We start from the raw sequence: 19204 nt of genomic DNA, 5'->3' as shown, positions 1-19204 counted from the left end.
GGGAAAACCAGGTATAGGAATAAATAATACCTCAAACTAAAGTTAGGATAATATAATTGACATTGCTGGATTCCTTGTAAGACCAGGAATATTTTGAATATAAATGTCATATATTTTTCACAAAAGATAACATATTTACTCAGAGCAATCATTACATCTAAAATTTGTATGTCTAATGCAAAATATATGATGTTTATATTCAAAATGATCATCAAATTGTAAGAATTCCAGCAATGTAAATTATATTCTGGCCGGGTAATTTGTATGAATTTTATGAGCTAAAACAAATATCTTCAGTTAATAAAAAAAAAAAAAATATTCTTCACACTATCTGTCAATCAAAGTACCCCACCTTGCCTCCCCCCCTCTTCCAAGCGCCAGATGGTCAGTCCGTCCCGTCCCAACCCTCCCCCCCACCTCCCACCAACCCTCCCTTCAAGAGAAAGAGTGGGTGAAAAAACTAGATTTTAACATTTAGTATTAAATAATACCTCAGATTAAAGTTAGGATAATATAATTGACATTGCTGGATTCCTTGTAAACCAGGAATATTTTGGAATATAAAATGTCATATTTTGTGAATAAAAGATAACATATTTACTCAGAGTAAACATTACATCTAAAATTTGTAGGCAGTGTCTAATGCAAATTATATGATGTTTATATTCAAAATGATCATCAAATTGTAGGAAATTCCAGCAATGTAAATTATATTCTGACGGGTAATTTGTATGAATTTTATGAGCTAAAACAAATATCTTCAGTTCATAAAAAATAAATATATTCTTCACACCGTAACAGATGGTCGGTTGGTCCCTCCCTCCCCATCCCACCCTCCTCCAGATGTGGTGGAAAACCAGAATATTTACCTTTTAGTAATAAATAATACCTCAAACTAAAGTTAGGATAATATAATTGACATTGCTGGATTCTTGTAAGACCAGAATATTTTGAATATAAATGTCATATATTTTGCACAAAAAATAACATATTTACTCAGAGTAAACATTATATCTAAAATTTGTATGTCTAATGCAAAATCTATGATGTTTATATTCAAAATATCATCATATTGAAATTCCAGCAATATAAATTATATTCTGGCGGGTAATTTGTATGAATTTTATGAGCTAAAACAGGCAGGCAGGCAGGCAGGCAGGCAGGCAGGCAGGCAGGCAGGCAGGCAGGCAGCCAGGGTGGTGGGTGAGAGAATCTAAAATAGCGTCTCGAGCCGGACACTGCGTGTGAAAAACCGTGTTAAGTGAAAGTTCAGCTCTGACAGGCACAGTATCGTGAAATCGCTAAAGCAAACCGTGTTAGCGGTATTACTGTACTCCAGCGGGTTCAATTGTCCGCGTAAATTGGGGTATTACTGTATTTATAATTATTTGAGTTATTTAGACATTATTTAATCATTATTGCAGCAGGATATAAAACTTGTTCGGACTTTCAGGGGCTCAGGAACAAAATCTAATTTTCCCACATGTTGTTAATATCGATATACAGAATTTGTCTGATATAACGAACTAATTCAAGCCACCACTTTCCATTAAATCATCTCCGCTTATATCACTGTTATTTTTTGCTAAATTTAGTGAACTGGTTCACTAAATAGAGCTTAATTCTGTTAAATTCCACACCAAATGTGCCGCCGGGCGTGGGGTTTTTACATCCGCTCTGTCTGTGTCCTGCCACCACCATGTGTGTTGTTCACTGCTAGATCTCGGTCAACTAACTACTGTACTGTGCTTAGACATCATGCCAAAAGTTTCTCAGAAGTTTCAAAAAGGAAATGTTGTGGGGGAGAAAGACAAAAGAGTGTGGCTATCAATTAGAAAAAGTTTGGAAATTATAGAAAAAATTTTAAACAAACACTGAACCTCCTGGTTTAAGGTAAGCCATGAATATTGTTTCTAAATTTTCAATATACAGTCTCGTTCAAGATTCTTCGAACACTGCTGGAGACAGCTGGAAACTCAAAGCAGTTTGTTTATTATATGTAATATGTAGTATAATATAATACGAAACAACAAAGCCCAAACATCAATTAAGCAACGGGTAACTAATTAACCAATCACCGATCACTTTTACATTAATTCATAATTTTTACTACGTGCTATAGTGAACAAACGTCCTTGGGTTGCCAGCTGTCTTCAGCAGTGTTCGAAAAATCTTGAACGAGACTGTACATATCCTGTGTCTGACGTGTTTCCGTAGGTGTGAGTGTATTAATGGAATTAATCAAGAGTATACTGTATGATCGACCACTTATCGATGACTTTTCAAGGTCCCTAACCCCATTGTATAATGGTCATTGTCTGCTATGATTTGGGTGTTTCCATATTAAAAGTATATTCTTTGATAAACTTTTAGGTGAGTAATGATAAACCTCTACAATACTTATGAAAATTTTTATGTATTTGTAAAGGAATATAAATTGTGAAAATAGATACGATATCCTTGGCCTACAAGACGGAATTTGAAACAAAAAAAATCAGCCAAAGTTAGGGGGTCGCTTTAGCACCAGAGATAAAATTTTACTCTAATTTTATGTTTAGCGTGTCAAGAGTGGTGATGGAAACATGGTAAACCACCTCACAAGGTCCTACCACTAATTATTTTATACTGAAACTACATTTGGGAAGGATTAAAATGAAGATTACCGTATATTAAAATAATAAAATGTATTATAAAACCAGTCTAACATAACCAAAAAGAACAATATACCCGCATAAACACAGCGCTATCATCACCCCCCATTTGCCAGTGACAAGAAAGGAAAGTGACCTTGACATGACTGCCTGGCTATTTTATATCCTTGTGTTCGGAAGTGGTCAGTAATGCATATCTGTATATTTACTGATCATAATACTTATCTCCTATAAATAATTAATTTAAAATTAATTTTTACAAAGAATATTCAGTAAATGATCTGCTAATTTGAAACTACCGGTGGTAAATTTAGGATGAGAATGATTAACAGAAGTCACGCCATGGATTCGAGTTTGGTCCTTAATGATCATAAATGTCAGTCAACTTCACCTACCAGGTATAATGGTAGCTCCTTTTTCGCGAAACAAGTATATAATTAAAGAAAATACTTGCAGTGTGTTTAATGTATTACAATATATTATAGCTAAATAAATAAACAAATAAATCGCAAATCTATTTCAAGTAAATGAAATATTTTACTCACACCAACATTAGTTCCAGTTAAATAACTGACGCTAAGTGAGTCAACTAGTAACAAAGGAGGTAAAATTTGATGCCAATATTGAAGTGAATTGGCATTATTTTAAATAACCAACCATAAATAAATGGAAAAGATCAAAGGTGAAACATTATATTGTATGTATGTTGTGTTGTCAAAGGAAGAGAAACATTGAAACTCAGTAATTGTGTGTAAATGAGGCAGTAAGATAAATCAGCAACCTAAGACTTGGTCACACCGTGATGCCATATGGAAGTAGGGCTACCATTAGACAATACTGTACATTATGCTTCCAATATTCCCAGGTAGAATCTCCCTGTTTGTAGCTGCCTAAAACTTTTAGTAATATTACTTTGATACAAACATGATAAATTTGACAAACAATGAAAATAAACAAACAAACAAAAAATTTACCAAGACCTTCTCTCAGAACAGAGGGGGAGATAAGACGGCTATTTATAGCCCGTCTTTGTGTAGGAAGTCGACCACACTAGAAATAATTCATTTAAAATTTATATTTTTACATAGAATATTCAGTACATGACTGCAATTATAAAATATTGTATATATATATATATATATATATATATATATATATATATATATATATATATATATATATATATATATATATATATATATATATATATATATATATATATATATATATATATATATATATATATATATATATATATATATATATATATATATTTGTAATAAATGTATGTAGTAAGTATGTACAGTAACTTTTTTCACTAAATCCTAATGAAACACTATTGAATTAGAATACTGTAGCTCGCTGAAGCAAGCTTATAAATTAAAGAAAATACTTCCAGTGTGTTTAATATATTACAGTATGATATAAATAAACAAATAAATCGGTAAATCCATTTTAAGTAAATGAAACAATTGTATTCAACCTACATTAGTTCAAGCAATAACAAACTTTTATGAGTCATTGTGTTTACACTACATCAACCGTAACGCTGATGCCATTATTACTTGAAGTGAATTGGTTTATTTTAAAACCAAGGATGTGTAAACAGCACTGGTCAATGGGATGTAGGTAAGGACTACTGGGTCATAAGCCCCCAATGGTAAGTGTCACATTTGGGTACCGTCTTATACAGCTTAATAGGCTCAAAAGCTACTTTTAAATGGAATTTAGCTGTCTTATACACCCCTGTCGCCTTGTAGGCCGAGATATACGGTAAAGTAGAAAGTAAGCAAAAGGCGGCATTTAATAATCTCAGGGATTTTTTTAAAATAGCTTATGAATTTTGGTTTGAGAAAAAGGTTGCTGAAATGTTAAATAAAGTTAATACCATTGTAGGGACCAGAGATGTACACACCTTCAGTAGACACCAGACAACAACTGGCCTTTGAAATGTGAAGCTTCAAGAGAATTTAAAAGTTAGGTTATACCAATTGGGGAAAAAAATTGAGATTGGCTGAAGCAATAAGAGAAATGATATTAATTTACATAAGAAAAAATAACATAATACAGGTTGTACCTCTCTAGTCCGGCAACCTCGGGACCTGACCGGTGCCGGACCATGCAAATTTCCGGACCATGGAAATTCACCCTTTTCCTGGATAGATAGTGACTTGTGCTTACGCTTGGAAGCACTAGCACCACTTTCTCTGCATCAGGGTCTCTTTGAAGACATATTGAAGGGTTAAATATCGTACAGTAGCTTCTCAAATTTCGCGAGTTTTTAATTCGACGTTTTCTATTTGAACACACAAAAAAACAACACATTTAAAAATTTTGACGGCGGAAACTCAAATTTCGACGGGTTTGAACGGCCCACCAACGTTCAGACGAGGTGCACAATCCTGTAAACAGCGTCATTTCTCTTATGTACAAAAGATTCATTATTGTTTATTACTGAAAGTCTTTTTGATTGAATTAATGTTTGTGTGTGCAAAATGAGCAATACAATTCATTAATAATACGTAGAATATTAAAACACGAAGAAATGAGACAGCATTGTTTTCGATGATTAGAAAACCAGTGACTGACTGGTTCTACATATAAAACTGAAGAAAATAAGACTTTGGTTGTAGCTGTAGTAAAATTAATATGGTTGTTTTAAGTAATGTTATTTAATGTTAATAAATGGAACAATAGAAGTAGCTAATGATAATGGTAAAGAAAAAAAGAGATCGCGTATGTACGGTAAGTGCGCACACGTGAAAACATATCGTCATTATTTTACATAAGAATATGAAAGCAACACTTATTTACTGTTCATATATATTTTAATTAATGTTTCTGAATTTGTTTTTATTGAATTAATGTTTGTGTGTGCAAAATTAACAATACAATTTATTAATAATACGTGGAATATTAAAACACACGAGGAGACGAGACGGCTGCCGGCATTGTTTATGTTAAAGCTTACAAAACCTGTGACTGATTGGTTCTACATATAAAACTGAAAAAAATAAAACCCTGATTGTAGCTGTAGTAAAATTAATGTAAAAAAATTAATATGGTTGTTTGAAGTACCTGTAATGTTATTTAATGTTAATAAATGGAACAATATAAGTAGCTAACCATTCATGGTAAAAAAAAAGTGAGACTGCGCGTATGTAAGTGCGCACATGTGAAAACATTACTCTACATAAGAATATGAAAGCAACACTTATTTACTGCTCATAAATATTGAAGGGTTAAATGTTGTACAGTGGTCCCTCGGTTAACGAGCACAATCCGTTCCAGCAGGTTGCTCGTTAACCGAAAAACTCGTTAACCGAAACCATTGTTTCAATGGGTTTTTGGGTAATTGGTTCCAGCTCACCGAAAATTGCCTAAATTCAACAAAAAAGGTAGAAAAGTACACTTACTTTGAAGTGTGTATGTAGAAGGCTCCTGGATGATGATGATGATGATGATGGGAATTAGAATGGGGGTGGAGGAGAAGGGAGAAGGGAGAAGAGAAGGCATTGGGGTGGAAGAGAAGTCACCCCATGGCACCATTTCACCCATAAAGTTTTAGTTCTCTTGGTGTAATTCAAGATTATTTTCTTTAAATCACACTGCACTGCATTATATATTGTCAATATGTAAAATACATTTCAAAATGACCAATAATTTGCTTGGAAACACAGAAAAAAAGAGTTTAGTTGAAGAGAGTCTCAAGCAAAATGTTACCTCCACTGAAAACAGAGAGAGACTAACGCCTGTCTGGTGTGTTAACAGGCTGGATGGCACGCCAGAAACTAGTTTCTTTACCTTCAATTACGTTCAATAATTTTTAAAATGACTAAAAAAGTTAATATTAAACTTTTAAAAATATTGAATAGTATAAACTTCTTGATATTTACTAAAATAGTAAGGAATTTAAGCCCTAAAACCGATTACTGTATTGGCGGACTAATACTACAGCTGGTGGACCGCCAAATGCAAGCGAAAACATGTTGAAGTCGGCTAGTAAAAAACTCGTTAATCGAGGGATTGCTCGTTAACCGAAGTTAAGAATCTTATGGAAGGTAAATCGTTAACCTAAATCTGCTAACCGAGGGATCACTGTACTCTGTATAGACAAGCAGAGAGAGAGAGAGAGAGAGAGAGAGAGAGAGAGAGAGAGAGAGAGAGAGAGAGAGAGAGAGAGAGAGAGAGAGAGAGAGAGAGAGAGAGAGAGAGAGAGAGAGAGAGAGAGAGAGAGAGAGAGAGAGAGAGAGAGAGAGAGAGAGAGAGGAGAGAGAGAGAGAGAGAGAGAGAGAGAGGAGAGAGAGAGAGAGAGAGAGAGAGAGAGAGAGAGAGAGAGAAGAAGAGAGAGAGAGAGAGGAGAGAGAGAGAGAGAGAGAGAGGAGAGAGAGAGAGAGAGAGAGAGAGAGAGAGAGAGGAGAGAGAGAGAGAGAGAGAGAGGAGAGAGAGAGAGAGGAGAGAGAGAGGAGAGAGAGAGGGAGAGAGAGAGAGAGAGAGAGAGAGAGAGAGAGAGAGAGAGAGAGAGAGAGGAAGAGAGAGAAGAGAGAGAGAGAGGGGAGAGAGAGAGAGAGAGAGAGAGAGAGAGAGAGAGAGAGAGAGAGAGAGAGAGAGAGAGAGAGAGAGAGAGAGAGAGAGAGAGAGAGAGAGAGAGAGAGAGAGAGAGAGAGAGAGAGAGAGAGAGAGAGAGAGAGAGAGAGAGAGAGGAGAGAGAGAGAGAGAGAGAGAGAGAGAGAGAGAGAGAGAGAGAGAGAGAGAGAGAGAGAGAGAGAGAGAGAGAGAGGAGAGAGAGAGAGAGAGAGAGAGAGAGAGAGAGAGAGAGAGAGAGAGAGAGAGAGAGAGAGAGAGAGAGAGAGAGAGAGAGAGAGAGAGGAGAGAGAGAGAGAGAGAGAGAGAGAGAGAGAGAGAGAGAGAGAGAGAGAGAGAGAGAGAGAGAGAGAGAGAGAGAGAGAGAGAGAGAGAGAGAGAGAGAGAGAGGAGAGAGAGAGAGAGAGAGAGAGAGAGAGAGAGAGAGAGAGAGAGAGAGAGAGAGAGAGAGAGAGAGAGAGAGAGAGAGAGAGAGAGGAGAGAGAGAGAGAGAGAGAGAGAGAGAGAGAGAGGAGAGAGAGAGAGAGAGAGAGAGAGAGAGAGAGAGAGAGAGAGAGAAGAGAGAGAGAGAGAGAGAGAGAGAGAGAGAGAGAGAGAGAGAGAGAGAGAGAGAGAGAGAGAGAGGAGAGAGAGAGAGAGAGAGAGAGAGAGAGAGAGAGAGAGAGAGAGAGAGAGAGAGAGAGAGAGAGAGAGAGAGAGAGAGAGAGAGAGAGAGAGAGAGAGAGAGAGAGAGAGAGAGAGAGAGAGAGAGAGAGAGAGAGAGAGAGAGAGAGAGAGAGAGAGAGAGAGAGAGAGAGAGAGAGAGAGAGAGAGAGAGAGAGAGAGAGAGAGAGAGAGAGAGAGAGAGCAGCCGAACTGCCGGATGTAAACAAACCTTACTCCGCTGCTTTGTTGTTGTTGTTTACGGGGATTAGCCCACCCGGCATAGGTCACTGACCCACATTAAGCCCTGAGGGCAAAATTTATGACACACACACACACAAATACATACACACACACATAATTCAGATAGTACCGTGATATACTCATGTATAGTTCGAAAGCTTTTAAGACCAAATTTTAGGCAAAAAATTGGGGTCGCCCCATACATGCGTAATAGTTTTGTTAGGTTGAACCCTGCATGATGGGAAGGGCGAGGAGCAACTTTAGCTTCAGACATGAAAAATATTTACCATTTACTGCCAGTAAACAATGGAAACGTAAAATATGTACCAATTAGTAATGAAAAGTTGTGCAGTTCCTTTCAGTAAATGCTCACAACTTACATGGCTAAATTACCTTACAACGCTGCTTTCAGTAGTCTATGTTGAAGTTCTTAGCACAGGCTAACTTATCATATCATATACGGTATCACAGTTCTCATTGATCTACAAAAATACCAGTATTAAAAACCTTTCGATATTTCACACTTAATATAATACCCGTAATCTATCAACTTCCTATTGTTTGGCGAATTTCAATAGCCAGACGGTACACATGTTTTTCAATCGCTTTCAGTTAAAAAACTGTTACATCACCCGTATATTTTACCCCAACTGTGCCTATTCAAACATATCCTAAATAAATAGTAGTTTGCTGAAACAAGATGTAACGTATTTTACAATGTAAAAATAGATAAAACATACATAAAAAAAAGATTTCCTACCAAACCTCCATGTTCTAAGAGAAGTTACTGCTTAGTAGTTTTTGGTTAAAATATTGTTATAATACAATGGTACTTATTCATACTGTGCTTGATATAATGCATTCAACGAAATGTAATATTTTTGCTGAAAATAACTTCATGATACAGTAAAAGGATAAACTGATTTAAAACAATGACTTTCGCTTTCGCTCAAAAGATGTTACCGTATTGCTTTTCAATGCTTTTCAGTTAAAAAAACGTTAGCAATATTCTATCCTAATTGACTTGAATAAATACTACGATACCACATATTTCTGAATATTTTCATTAAAATCCATCAAAACAATTTTCTAGTCATCGTGCCCAATCCAAACCTTCTCCCAGTCCTCTCCTTGAACAGGGCCAGAGGGCACGTGGTTTTTAATCGCTTAGTTAAAAAACTATTACATCACACGATATTTACCTAAACCGCGCCTAAATGAATATATTCTCGGAAATAAATAGTAGCTTTGTCGAAACGTGATGTATTTCAAATAGAGAAAAAATACATGACTAAAACAAAAGACTTTACCTAAACTTGTTCTTGAGATGTTACCGTTTTTAATAGTTTTTAAAAATCGTTATATTTAAACGATATTCATTCATACTGTGCTTGATATAATGAAATGATTTATTGCAAGCGTAAGACAAAACCAGATTTAAAATGAATGACTTTCTTTCACTCAAAGATGTAACCGAAACGGTTGTTTAGTTAAAAACTGTTGTATTACAATAATATATCCTCCCACTAATTTTTAACAAAAAACTGAATGGAAATATACATATATTTTGCTGATACCCACGTCAGTGTAAAGTGTCCTACTAAAAATGGTAAACAATTTTCTTCGCACTGTGGAAATATGTATCTAAGTAGCCTCAGTTTATAGAGACGAGAGCGTAGTGAAGGTTTTGTTGTTCCATTACCCCCAAAACGTGGCCAAATCTATATAAACGAGGCATATTGTAAATTAACCATTTCTTGGTCAAAAAATCAGGGCCGAATTTATATAAAATGGGTAAAGCATCATACGGTATATAAAAAAAGCTGCCTACCGCCCATGACAAACTAAATCGCTCCGACCACGTGACGGGAGCTTCCGACCACAGAATGCTTGACCAGAGAAAACCCTGCATATAATGAGAGCAAGGATAATGGTAGAGATGTTAATGTGTAAAATTGAAGGAAGGAGGGTCAAGGGAGGGCAGAGACTGTTATATAATACTGTAGCTACATTTAAAGATAAACCTTCAAACTCTTACAACAATCCTCTAAGTTTTCCTTATAAAGAACCTTCAGAACTCTTCCTACCTCAGAAACAACAGTGTACAATCACTCTAAAAAGTATTATTTATGGATGAGTTTGATGAATTTATGAATTTAAAAATGAATGCCCCGACACCTGTTGTCTCAGAAGGGTTGTCAAAATCATTCGTCCATTTTGTCATTGTCTAACACAAAATTGTAAAGAAACTTATTGGAGCAAGTGTACAAACAGGGAACTTACCTTAAACTTTCTTCCATTTCCTTTAACTTTTCTCTGGCCAGCTGCTGCTGTCTCTGTTCCTGCTCATTACTCTCCTCTGCCTGAGCCACTAACTTGGCTAACCTAATAAAGCAGGGTGAACTAATAATATACTAAGAAGTGAAATTATCTCATAATGTTAATGAAACTGTGACCACTACAACATGTGCAACAAATAAACATGACATACTGTATTTATCTCAGTGACAGAAAAAAATGCTCAATTCCTCTTTGGATATACAGCATGCCCATCAAATTCGCGGGGGTTAGGTTCTCAAAATGGCCGCGAATCACCAAATCTGAGAATAACATTTGCTGACCAGCAAGTCTACTTTGTGCTTTATAAATAACAAAGCACAGAGTAAACTTGAGGGTAGACTCACATTTTTAATAAAATTGTTTATGATTATTTGTGAGAGGATTTTCCCAATATTATTTATTTATATGTGTTTTGTGTGTGTGTCTACACACATGATGTGAGCAGTGTTGACCACAGTAACATTATTGTCATTCACTCTGTTTTTGTGGCAAGTACTTTGTTTTTGTAACTGATGTAAACAATGTAACTTGAAAATGTCTGGGCTGAAGGCCAAGACACCCAGGAATACTAGGTATCTGGAGGTGAAGTTTGACACTGTGAAGTGGCAGGAGACTCCCCAGAGGCTGTGTGGGAGTCAGAGTAACACCTCCACTCTACCGTTAAGAATCACCTAAGCCTTCAAGGGGACAGGTAATGAAAACCAGGCTTGTTCATAATGATGTGGTGAGTGTTGGTTAATTGTGTTGTAGGTAAAGTATTAGTGAAGGAATATTTTATTTATTTTTGGTGATGTACAGTAAGTAGCAAAAAAAAGTATCTGTGCAAACTCTGTGTGAAACAATATGAGACCACGGACAATAGGTACTGGGACATGCATGTTGTCTCCTTATACTATGTGATAGTAATCACCTAACCGTTTATTTTATTCCTATGTGCCAGCTCACCCCGTGTTGGATACTGAAGACATGCATACCAACCGTCTCGAGACAACACGACTTGTACGTATAATTTCGGATGTCATCGGACCGTCAGATACTTTTTGGGGGCTACTGTACATGTGGGTATCGGACTGACTGAGAATGTATTCTATTGAACCCCTTGTTATGATCCCAACTAACAAGATTTTGACCTGTGATGGGTTTTACATGAACGTAACCACATTAGAAACAGGGAGATACCTGTACCTGTTTTATCTTTACTGACAATGGCTTTTAAGTTTATCTGTTATCGCCGCTGGCTTCAACTACAGTGCAGGCGTTGCCTATCCCGAACAAACATTCAATCTATCAGCCTGGGACCACGTGAGCCGCCCCCCACCCACGCGACCTGCACAAACAAGATGCCCTGATTCTGCTGAGTGTATGGTTTAAAGTGTGGCGTGGCCGCCTGGCCTCCATGAGGCAGATCGCCTTCTCAAGTGATGCTGTGAGGACCATGCAGCCACCAGCCCTCTGTGGTAAACACCAACTCCCAATCCTGGCCGAGTTTTGTGCTGGAACAATTTACACAGTACTATTGTCCCTTGGAACACCATATTGGTTCGCATTGACCCGCACTTGTAAGTACAGCCAAAGTGATGACATACCCCTCAGTACTGAAATATTGTGGACTAATTATGCCTACTCATTTCTGCCTTATCTGGAGAAATATGACAATGCGGAATGAAATGTAACTAAGATTAATAGAGTTATGAACTTTGTATCATGTCACTATGCTTTATAATCAATTGTAATTAAGATGAAATCGTCTGAGACTAACTAATTATGCATCAGATAGATCACCATGTAATACTAATGAACGCCTTGTTCACTGCAGGTTTTGACCACATCAATAAATATTGAATGCATCAAAAGGCGAGTTTCAATCATTCCCTTCGACTTGCCCGTCCTTAACCAAGGCGTTTACATTATCCATACAGTTGTTGAAAAAGTATTCTGACATCCTTTGACCAAAAGGATGTGTCCTGGAATGATACATATTCCTCCAAAGTTTCCTTAAATATCTACATCAATACAATACTTTACTTACTAAAATCAAACATAAAATTGGATAAATCAGGAGGAGCCCAAATGGTTTCATCAGATGATATAAGATCATGACTACCGGGTAACTTAAATGTCTACTACGCACACAGTAGAAGCATGAGAAATAAAATGGATGAAATCAGGGCATTGGTATGCTCAGAAAAAATCGATATACAGTTGAGTCTGGACTTACGCGGTTTTTGTTTACGAGTTTGGTCATTTACGCGGCACCTTGCCAGAATGAAATGTTTTAATTACACGGTAAATTTCATCATTTATGGGGGTGAAGTAGAATTTGTTTATTTACTGAAGATATATATGTTTTTAGCTCATAAAATATATAATTTACATTGCTGGAATCCTTACAAGATGGTGATCATTTTAAATATAAACATCTTAACATTTGCATTAGACATACAAATTTTAGATGTACAGTCGGCCCTTAACATACGCGGGTTTAGCATACACAGATTTGCAAATACGCAGATTGCCCCGCCAGAGGAATATTCTGTACATCGAAGTAATTGAAGTTCTGTACATTCAAATCGCGCGCCATTCAACTCGCGAGCGGCTCCGAACACGGGACACCGCCCGCTCCCACAACCTCACACACACACGCATAGCTCTCCCTCACTCAGTCAGTCTCGCTGTAACCACGCTTGTGTTGACATCAGAATTGTAGTTGCAAAAATATTACATTTCCGTGAATGTATTACATCAAGCACAGTATGAATAGAATATCACTAATATAACAGTATTTTAACCGAAAACTATTAAAAAAACGAGTAACATATCTTGAACATCAGAAGGTGAGGTAAAGTCTTTTCATTTCATGTAGTTAATCCTAATTTACATTGAAATACATTACGTTTCGGCAAAACTACTATTTATTTCTGAGAATATGGAACTGTAATATTTTGCTGAAATGACGTACGTATTACAGTGGAAAGTGACGAAAGCAATGATTTTCGCTTTCTTTCGTTCGAAAGATGTTACCGTAATCGCTTTTTGAATGGTTTTCAGTTAAAAAAACTGTTGTATTACAATAATATTCCATCCTAATTCACTTGTGGTGCAATAGTTTTTTTTAACTGAAAACCATTCAAAAAGCGATTACGGTAACATCTTTCGAACGAAAGAGAGCGAAAATCATTGTTTTCGTCACGATTTTATCGCACTTTCCACTGTAATACGTATGTCATTTCAGCAAAAATATTACATTTCCGTGAATGTAGTATATCAAGCACAGTATGAATATAATATCATTGTAATATAACAGTATTTTAACCGAAAACTATTAAAAAAACGAGTAACATCTCTTGAACATCGGAAGGTTAGGTAAAGTCTTTTGTTTTCGTCATGTATTTTATCCTATTTTACATTGAAATACATCACGTTTCAGCAAAACTTCCATTTATTTCTGAGAATATATTCATTCAGGCGCAGTTTAGGTAAAATATACATGTGATGTAACATTTTTTTAACTGAAAACGATTCGAAAAACACGTACCCTCGAGCCCTGTTCAGGGAGAAAACTGGGAGGAGCTGTTTGGTGCTTAAGACGATGACAAGGAAAATGATTTTGATGGATTTTAATGAAAATATTCAGAAATATGGTATCGTAGTATTTATTCAAGTGAGTTAGGATAGAATATTATTGTAATACAACAGTAGTGACGATGTGGAGGAGGCAGAGGGATAGAGTGGAGAGGAGTGGTGACTGGTGGGAGCAGGGACGAGTGGAGATGCCAGCCAGTACATTACGGGTGTACAGTATGAATTGTTTTTATAGCTCTTTTTGAATATAAATATTAAATACTGTACATTACGTTTCAACAAAACTACTATTTATTTCTGAGAATATGGAAATGTAATATTTTTGCTGAATGACGTACGGCTTACAGTGGAATGTGGGATAAAACTGTGACGAATGCAATGACTTTCGCTTTCTTTCGTTCAAAAGATGTTACCGTAATCACTTTTCGAATGATTTTCAGTTGTGGGATTATGAGGCTAATGATAGGATAGAATATTATTGTAATACAGTACGGGACAACAGTTTTTTAACTGAAAACCATTCGAAAAGCGATTACGGTAAAATCTTTTGAACAACGAAAGAAAGCGAAAATCATTGTTTTCATCATGATTTTATCCCACTTTCCACTGTAATATGTACGTCATTTCAGCCAAAATATTACATTTCCATATTTATTTCTGAGAATATATTAATTCAGTCACAGTTAAGGTAAAATATACTTGTGATGTAATATTTTAATGAAAATACGGTATCATAGTTTTCTTTTGTTTCAAATTTAATTAACAAAGATTGATGTTTCAAATGGAATGAACAAAAATTTATGTACAGTATCTATAAATAAACTTTAAAAAATGAATAGTTTGTTTTACATCGTCCTGTGCATACCATACCATGCATTTGGCTACTTTGGGCTTGCTATGATGACGCAAGAGATCTGCCCTGGCATCTGTACCGACACTCACAGCTGGTGGTGCGTTGGTGCGTCGTTTCCATTGTTTACTGGTAGTAACTGGTAAATATTTTTCAACCTAACGAAACTATTACCCGTTTAGAGGTCGACCCCCAATTTTTTGCCAAATAATTTGGTCTTAAAAACTAGAACTACACACAGGTATATACGGTAAATAAGGACATGGGGGGCCAGGGGTTTTTTAGGGGGGGTGGGGAAGCAAAAGTACACAGATTTTTAACACTCACGGGTATCTTTGTTACCTAACCCCTGCGTATGTTAAGGGCCAACTGTAATGTTGAAAATTAACGAACATTTTATCTTTTGTACAAAATATATGATGTTTACATTCAAAATATTCCCTGTCCTGCAAGGAATCCAGCAATGTCAATTATATTATCCTAACTTTAGTCTGAGGTATTATTTATTACTAAAAATGTAAATACAGTATACTGTTTTAACCCAAACATTTCTCTGGTAGGGAGGGAGGGAGGGACCCAGGGAGCGTGGGAAGAGGGGGGGAGGGGAAGTGGGGTATTTTGATTGACAGATAGTGTCAGGGTGAAGTATAATTTGTTTATTTACTGAAGAGATTTGTTTTTAGTTCATAAAATTCATACAAATTACCCGGCCAGAATATAATTTACATTGCTGGAATCCTTACAAGATGGTGGTCATTTTAAATATAAACATCTTAACATTTGCATTAGACATTCAAATTTTAGATGTAATGTAAGGAGATGATGAAAATTAGCAAACATTTTATCTTTTGTGCAAAATATATGACGTTTACATTCAAAATATTCCCTGTCCTGCAAGGAATCCAGCAATGTCAATTATATTATCCTAACTTTAGTCTGGGGTATTATTTATTACTATACCTGAAAATATAGTGTTTTCACCCAAACATTTCTCAGAGAGGGAGGAGCCAGCGAGCGTGGGAAGAGGGGAGGGGGGGGGTGGGAGTCGAGTCCATTATTTGAATGGACATTAACCAGGCGACTGTATTTCTCTTAAATATTAATTTTGTGTACATACCATCATAAAATTAATATGTTATTTTTACTACAACGTAGGTATTGTGTCGGAAAAAGTGGAGTTCGAGGGTCGGCCCAGTCTCTATTTCAATTAATCCCATATGTTCTGTGATTTCATTTACTCATTTGTCGTTTTACGCGGTCCTCCATGGGTTCAATTGACCGCATAAATGCAGACTCCACTGTACTGTAATAGCATTTACCGAAACATGGATAAACTTAAACTCACGTGAGTTACCTGTCGAATACCAAATTAAAAGTTACATATTATTTTATACCAACAGGCACATTAGGAAAGGAAGCGGGATAGCAAACTATGTCAGGGATAATTTGAAGAGTAAAATCAATAAGGAAATAAAAACCGAACTAAATACAAAAACAATTTGGATAGAATTTACTGATGGAAGGGAAAAATTAATCATAGGTGTAATACGAGTATATGGACCTAACCTCAATAGGGTTATTGAGCAACTTATTTGGGATGAAATATGCAGGGCAACCAGACAAAGCAAAGTCTGCAGAGTAGGAGACTTTAATTTTAGTAAATTAAACTGGACCGACCTTACAGGTAACCCGGAATCAGAGAATTTCTTAAGTCAACATATAGCCAAACCTACCCAGGGAAATAATATACCAGATTTAGTTCTGTCAAACAGGGAAAACCTCATTAATAATGTTGATGTAAGGAGCGATCTAGATAACAGCAATCACAAAGAAGGGAGATCAAAAGTAGAACATAATGTCAGTCGCAAGGAAAATTCCATTAGTCCCAGATTTCAGAAGGGCAAACTTTGATAGGTTGAAAAGGCAGCAAAGAGAAAGGGTATTACGTTTGGGGGTGAATTTCATGACCCTACGTGAAGTGGTAAATAATGTGACCTTACATAATGTACCCACAGGGGGTGAACTCACTTTACCAGATGACCTCACAATGATAACCTCACAAAATATGACAGTTGAGGATGACCTGACCATGAGGTCTGAGGTTGGCGAGTTTCATAACAATTTAAATAATGAGTTACTTAATGCACAAAGGGAGAATATACCATACAGTAAACCCTGATCAAACAACAATGACCCCAAATGGATAACAAATTATTTAAAGAATATTATTGGACAAAGGAAGGCTATAGGTAGGAGAATCAATTGTGGTGACGTTTACCTCCGCGATTCTTATAAAGTATTGGCCGGTAGGGTTAAGATGGAGATAAGAAAAGCAAAGATGAATAATGAACTGAAGGTAGCAAGGGAGGAGAAGTCAAACCCCAAGGGATTCTTCCAAATGTATCAAACTAAAACACGAGACAAGATTGGACCAATACAGACAGATATCGGCAAACTAACTGATAACGACAAAGAAATGGGCATTAATCTGAACGGATATTTTTCATCAGTTTCCACAAATGAAAATTTAAACATGATACCCAAGGCACCAACTATCTACCAAGATAGTGAAGAAAATAAGATTAAGCGAAAAAGTAGTGACTAGTAACAATATTAGTAAACAAATAGATAAACTTAATCCTAATAAGTTGCCAGATCCCGAGATATTTGCCAGAGTATTAAAGGAATAAGGAAGAACTTAGTATGCCCTCACCAAATTTGATTAACATGTCATTAAAAACTGGTGAGGTACCAACCTCCAGGAGGATAGCGAATGTGATACCAATTTTGAGATGGGAGATAGATCGCTATCCTCTAACTACCGTCCAATTGGTTCAACATCAATTGTAAGGAAATTACTGGAAACAATAATTTCAAACTCAATTCGAAATCACCTTGAGAAACGCAAACTGATCAATGATTCCGAGCAAGGCTCCACAAGTGAACGTTAATGTCTGACAAATCTATTATCATTCTTTTCTACAGTCTTTGAATCGGTGGATGACGGACACAATTATGATGTGGTATACCTCGACTTTAGCAAAGCCTTCGACAGGGTCCCTAGCAAAAGACTAATACGTAAAGTGGAGGCTCATGCAACTGGAAAAGTTCTTAAATGGATTAGGGTGTGGTTACAGGACAGGAAACGGGAGTCGGTATTAATGGCACAAAATCTGATTAAGGTAATGTCACTAGTAAAGAACTATACTCCAAAGCTCAGTACTTGGACCATTACTATTTATCATATTCATAAAAAAATAGATACTCTATACTGTACGCATAGACAGCAACATAAGTAAATTTGCTGATGACACTAAAGTAGGGCATGTAATTATATCTGACAAGGACTCTGCAAAACTACAAGATCTAAAGAAATTTTTCACATAGTCTGAAAAATGGCAGATGAAATTTAATGTGGACATATGTAAAGTACTTAGCCTAGGAGATGAAAATAGAGACACCAAATATCAGATGAACGACGTTGATACAGAGAAATCCGACTGTGAGAAAGATTTAGGTATAATGCGTATTTGTTCATAACAAGGCTAACAAAGTACGTGGGTTCATACAAAGAAGTGTTAGTTACAAGACTAGTGATGTTATCCTAAAACTATATCTTGCACTTGCGAGACCTCACTGGATTATGCAGTTCAGTTTTGGTCACCGTGGATATCGAATCCCTAGAAAGCATATAGAGGAGGATGACAAGATTAATCCAGGATATTAGGAACCTTGAGTATAAGGACGGGTTAAAGCATCTTAATTTGCACTCCCTTGAGAGGCATAGAGTGAGGGGCGATATGACTGACGTGTATATATGGAAGTCAGGGTTAAACAAAGGTGATATAACAAAGGTACTTAAATTATCCAACCAGGACCAAACTCACAGCAATGGTCTTAAATTAGACAAATTTAGATTTAGGTGCCAGATAGGTTTGGAAATAGTGTAGTGGGTGAGTGGAACAAGTTAACAAACATCATCATTAACTCGAACACGCTGGGTAGCTTCAAATACAGGTTGGACGGATATATGAGCAATAGGGGTTGGGTGTAAACGGGATTGCCAAGTATGGGTCAATAGGCCCGCTGCAGTTTTCTCCATTCTTATGTTCAGTAGCTAAAACAACCATCTGTGCATACTTTGTGGGAAACCATGGACGATAAATTTTGGTATATGAGGGCTGTCACTAGTCACATGTAAAATTTCGGAGCATACCGACCCCCACCTGCACAGATAGTTGTTTTAGCTACCGTACATAATTTTACTTTATTTATTTTTTACTCTGTTACATGCACACACAATCACTCAGAC

The 19204-nt window shown here is 36.4% G+C and overlaps 1 protein-coding gene across 1 annotated transcript in view; it reads right to left on the bottom strand.

Moving 5' to 3' along the window:
- Positions 1 to 19204, bottom strand: part of LOC121871992 (GRIP1-associated protein 1-like) — a 119838-nt gene that overhangs the window by 42357 nt on the left and 58277 nt on the right. The window contains exon 8 of the mRNA XM_042374612.1: positions 10404 to 10505. Coding sequence (XP_042230546.1) covers positions 10404 to 10505 — 102 coding nt within the window. The remainder of the gene's footprint in view (positions 1 to 10403; positions 10506 to 19204) is intronic.

The sequence above is a fragment of the Homarus americanus genome, unplaced genomic scaffold (genome assembly GCF_018991925.1).
Source record: "Homarus americanus isolate GMGI-L3 unplaced genomic scaffold, GMGI_Hamer_2.0 scaffold51476, whole genome shotgun sequence".
Taxonomy (NCBI): domain Eukaryota; kingdom Metazoa; phylum Arthropoda; class Malacostraca; order Decapoda; family Nephropidae; genus Homarus; species Homarus americanus.
This window is presented reverse-complemented; position numbering and strand designations above follow the sequence as displayed.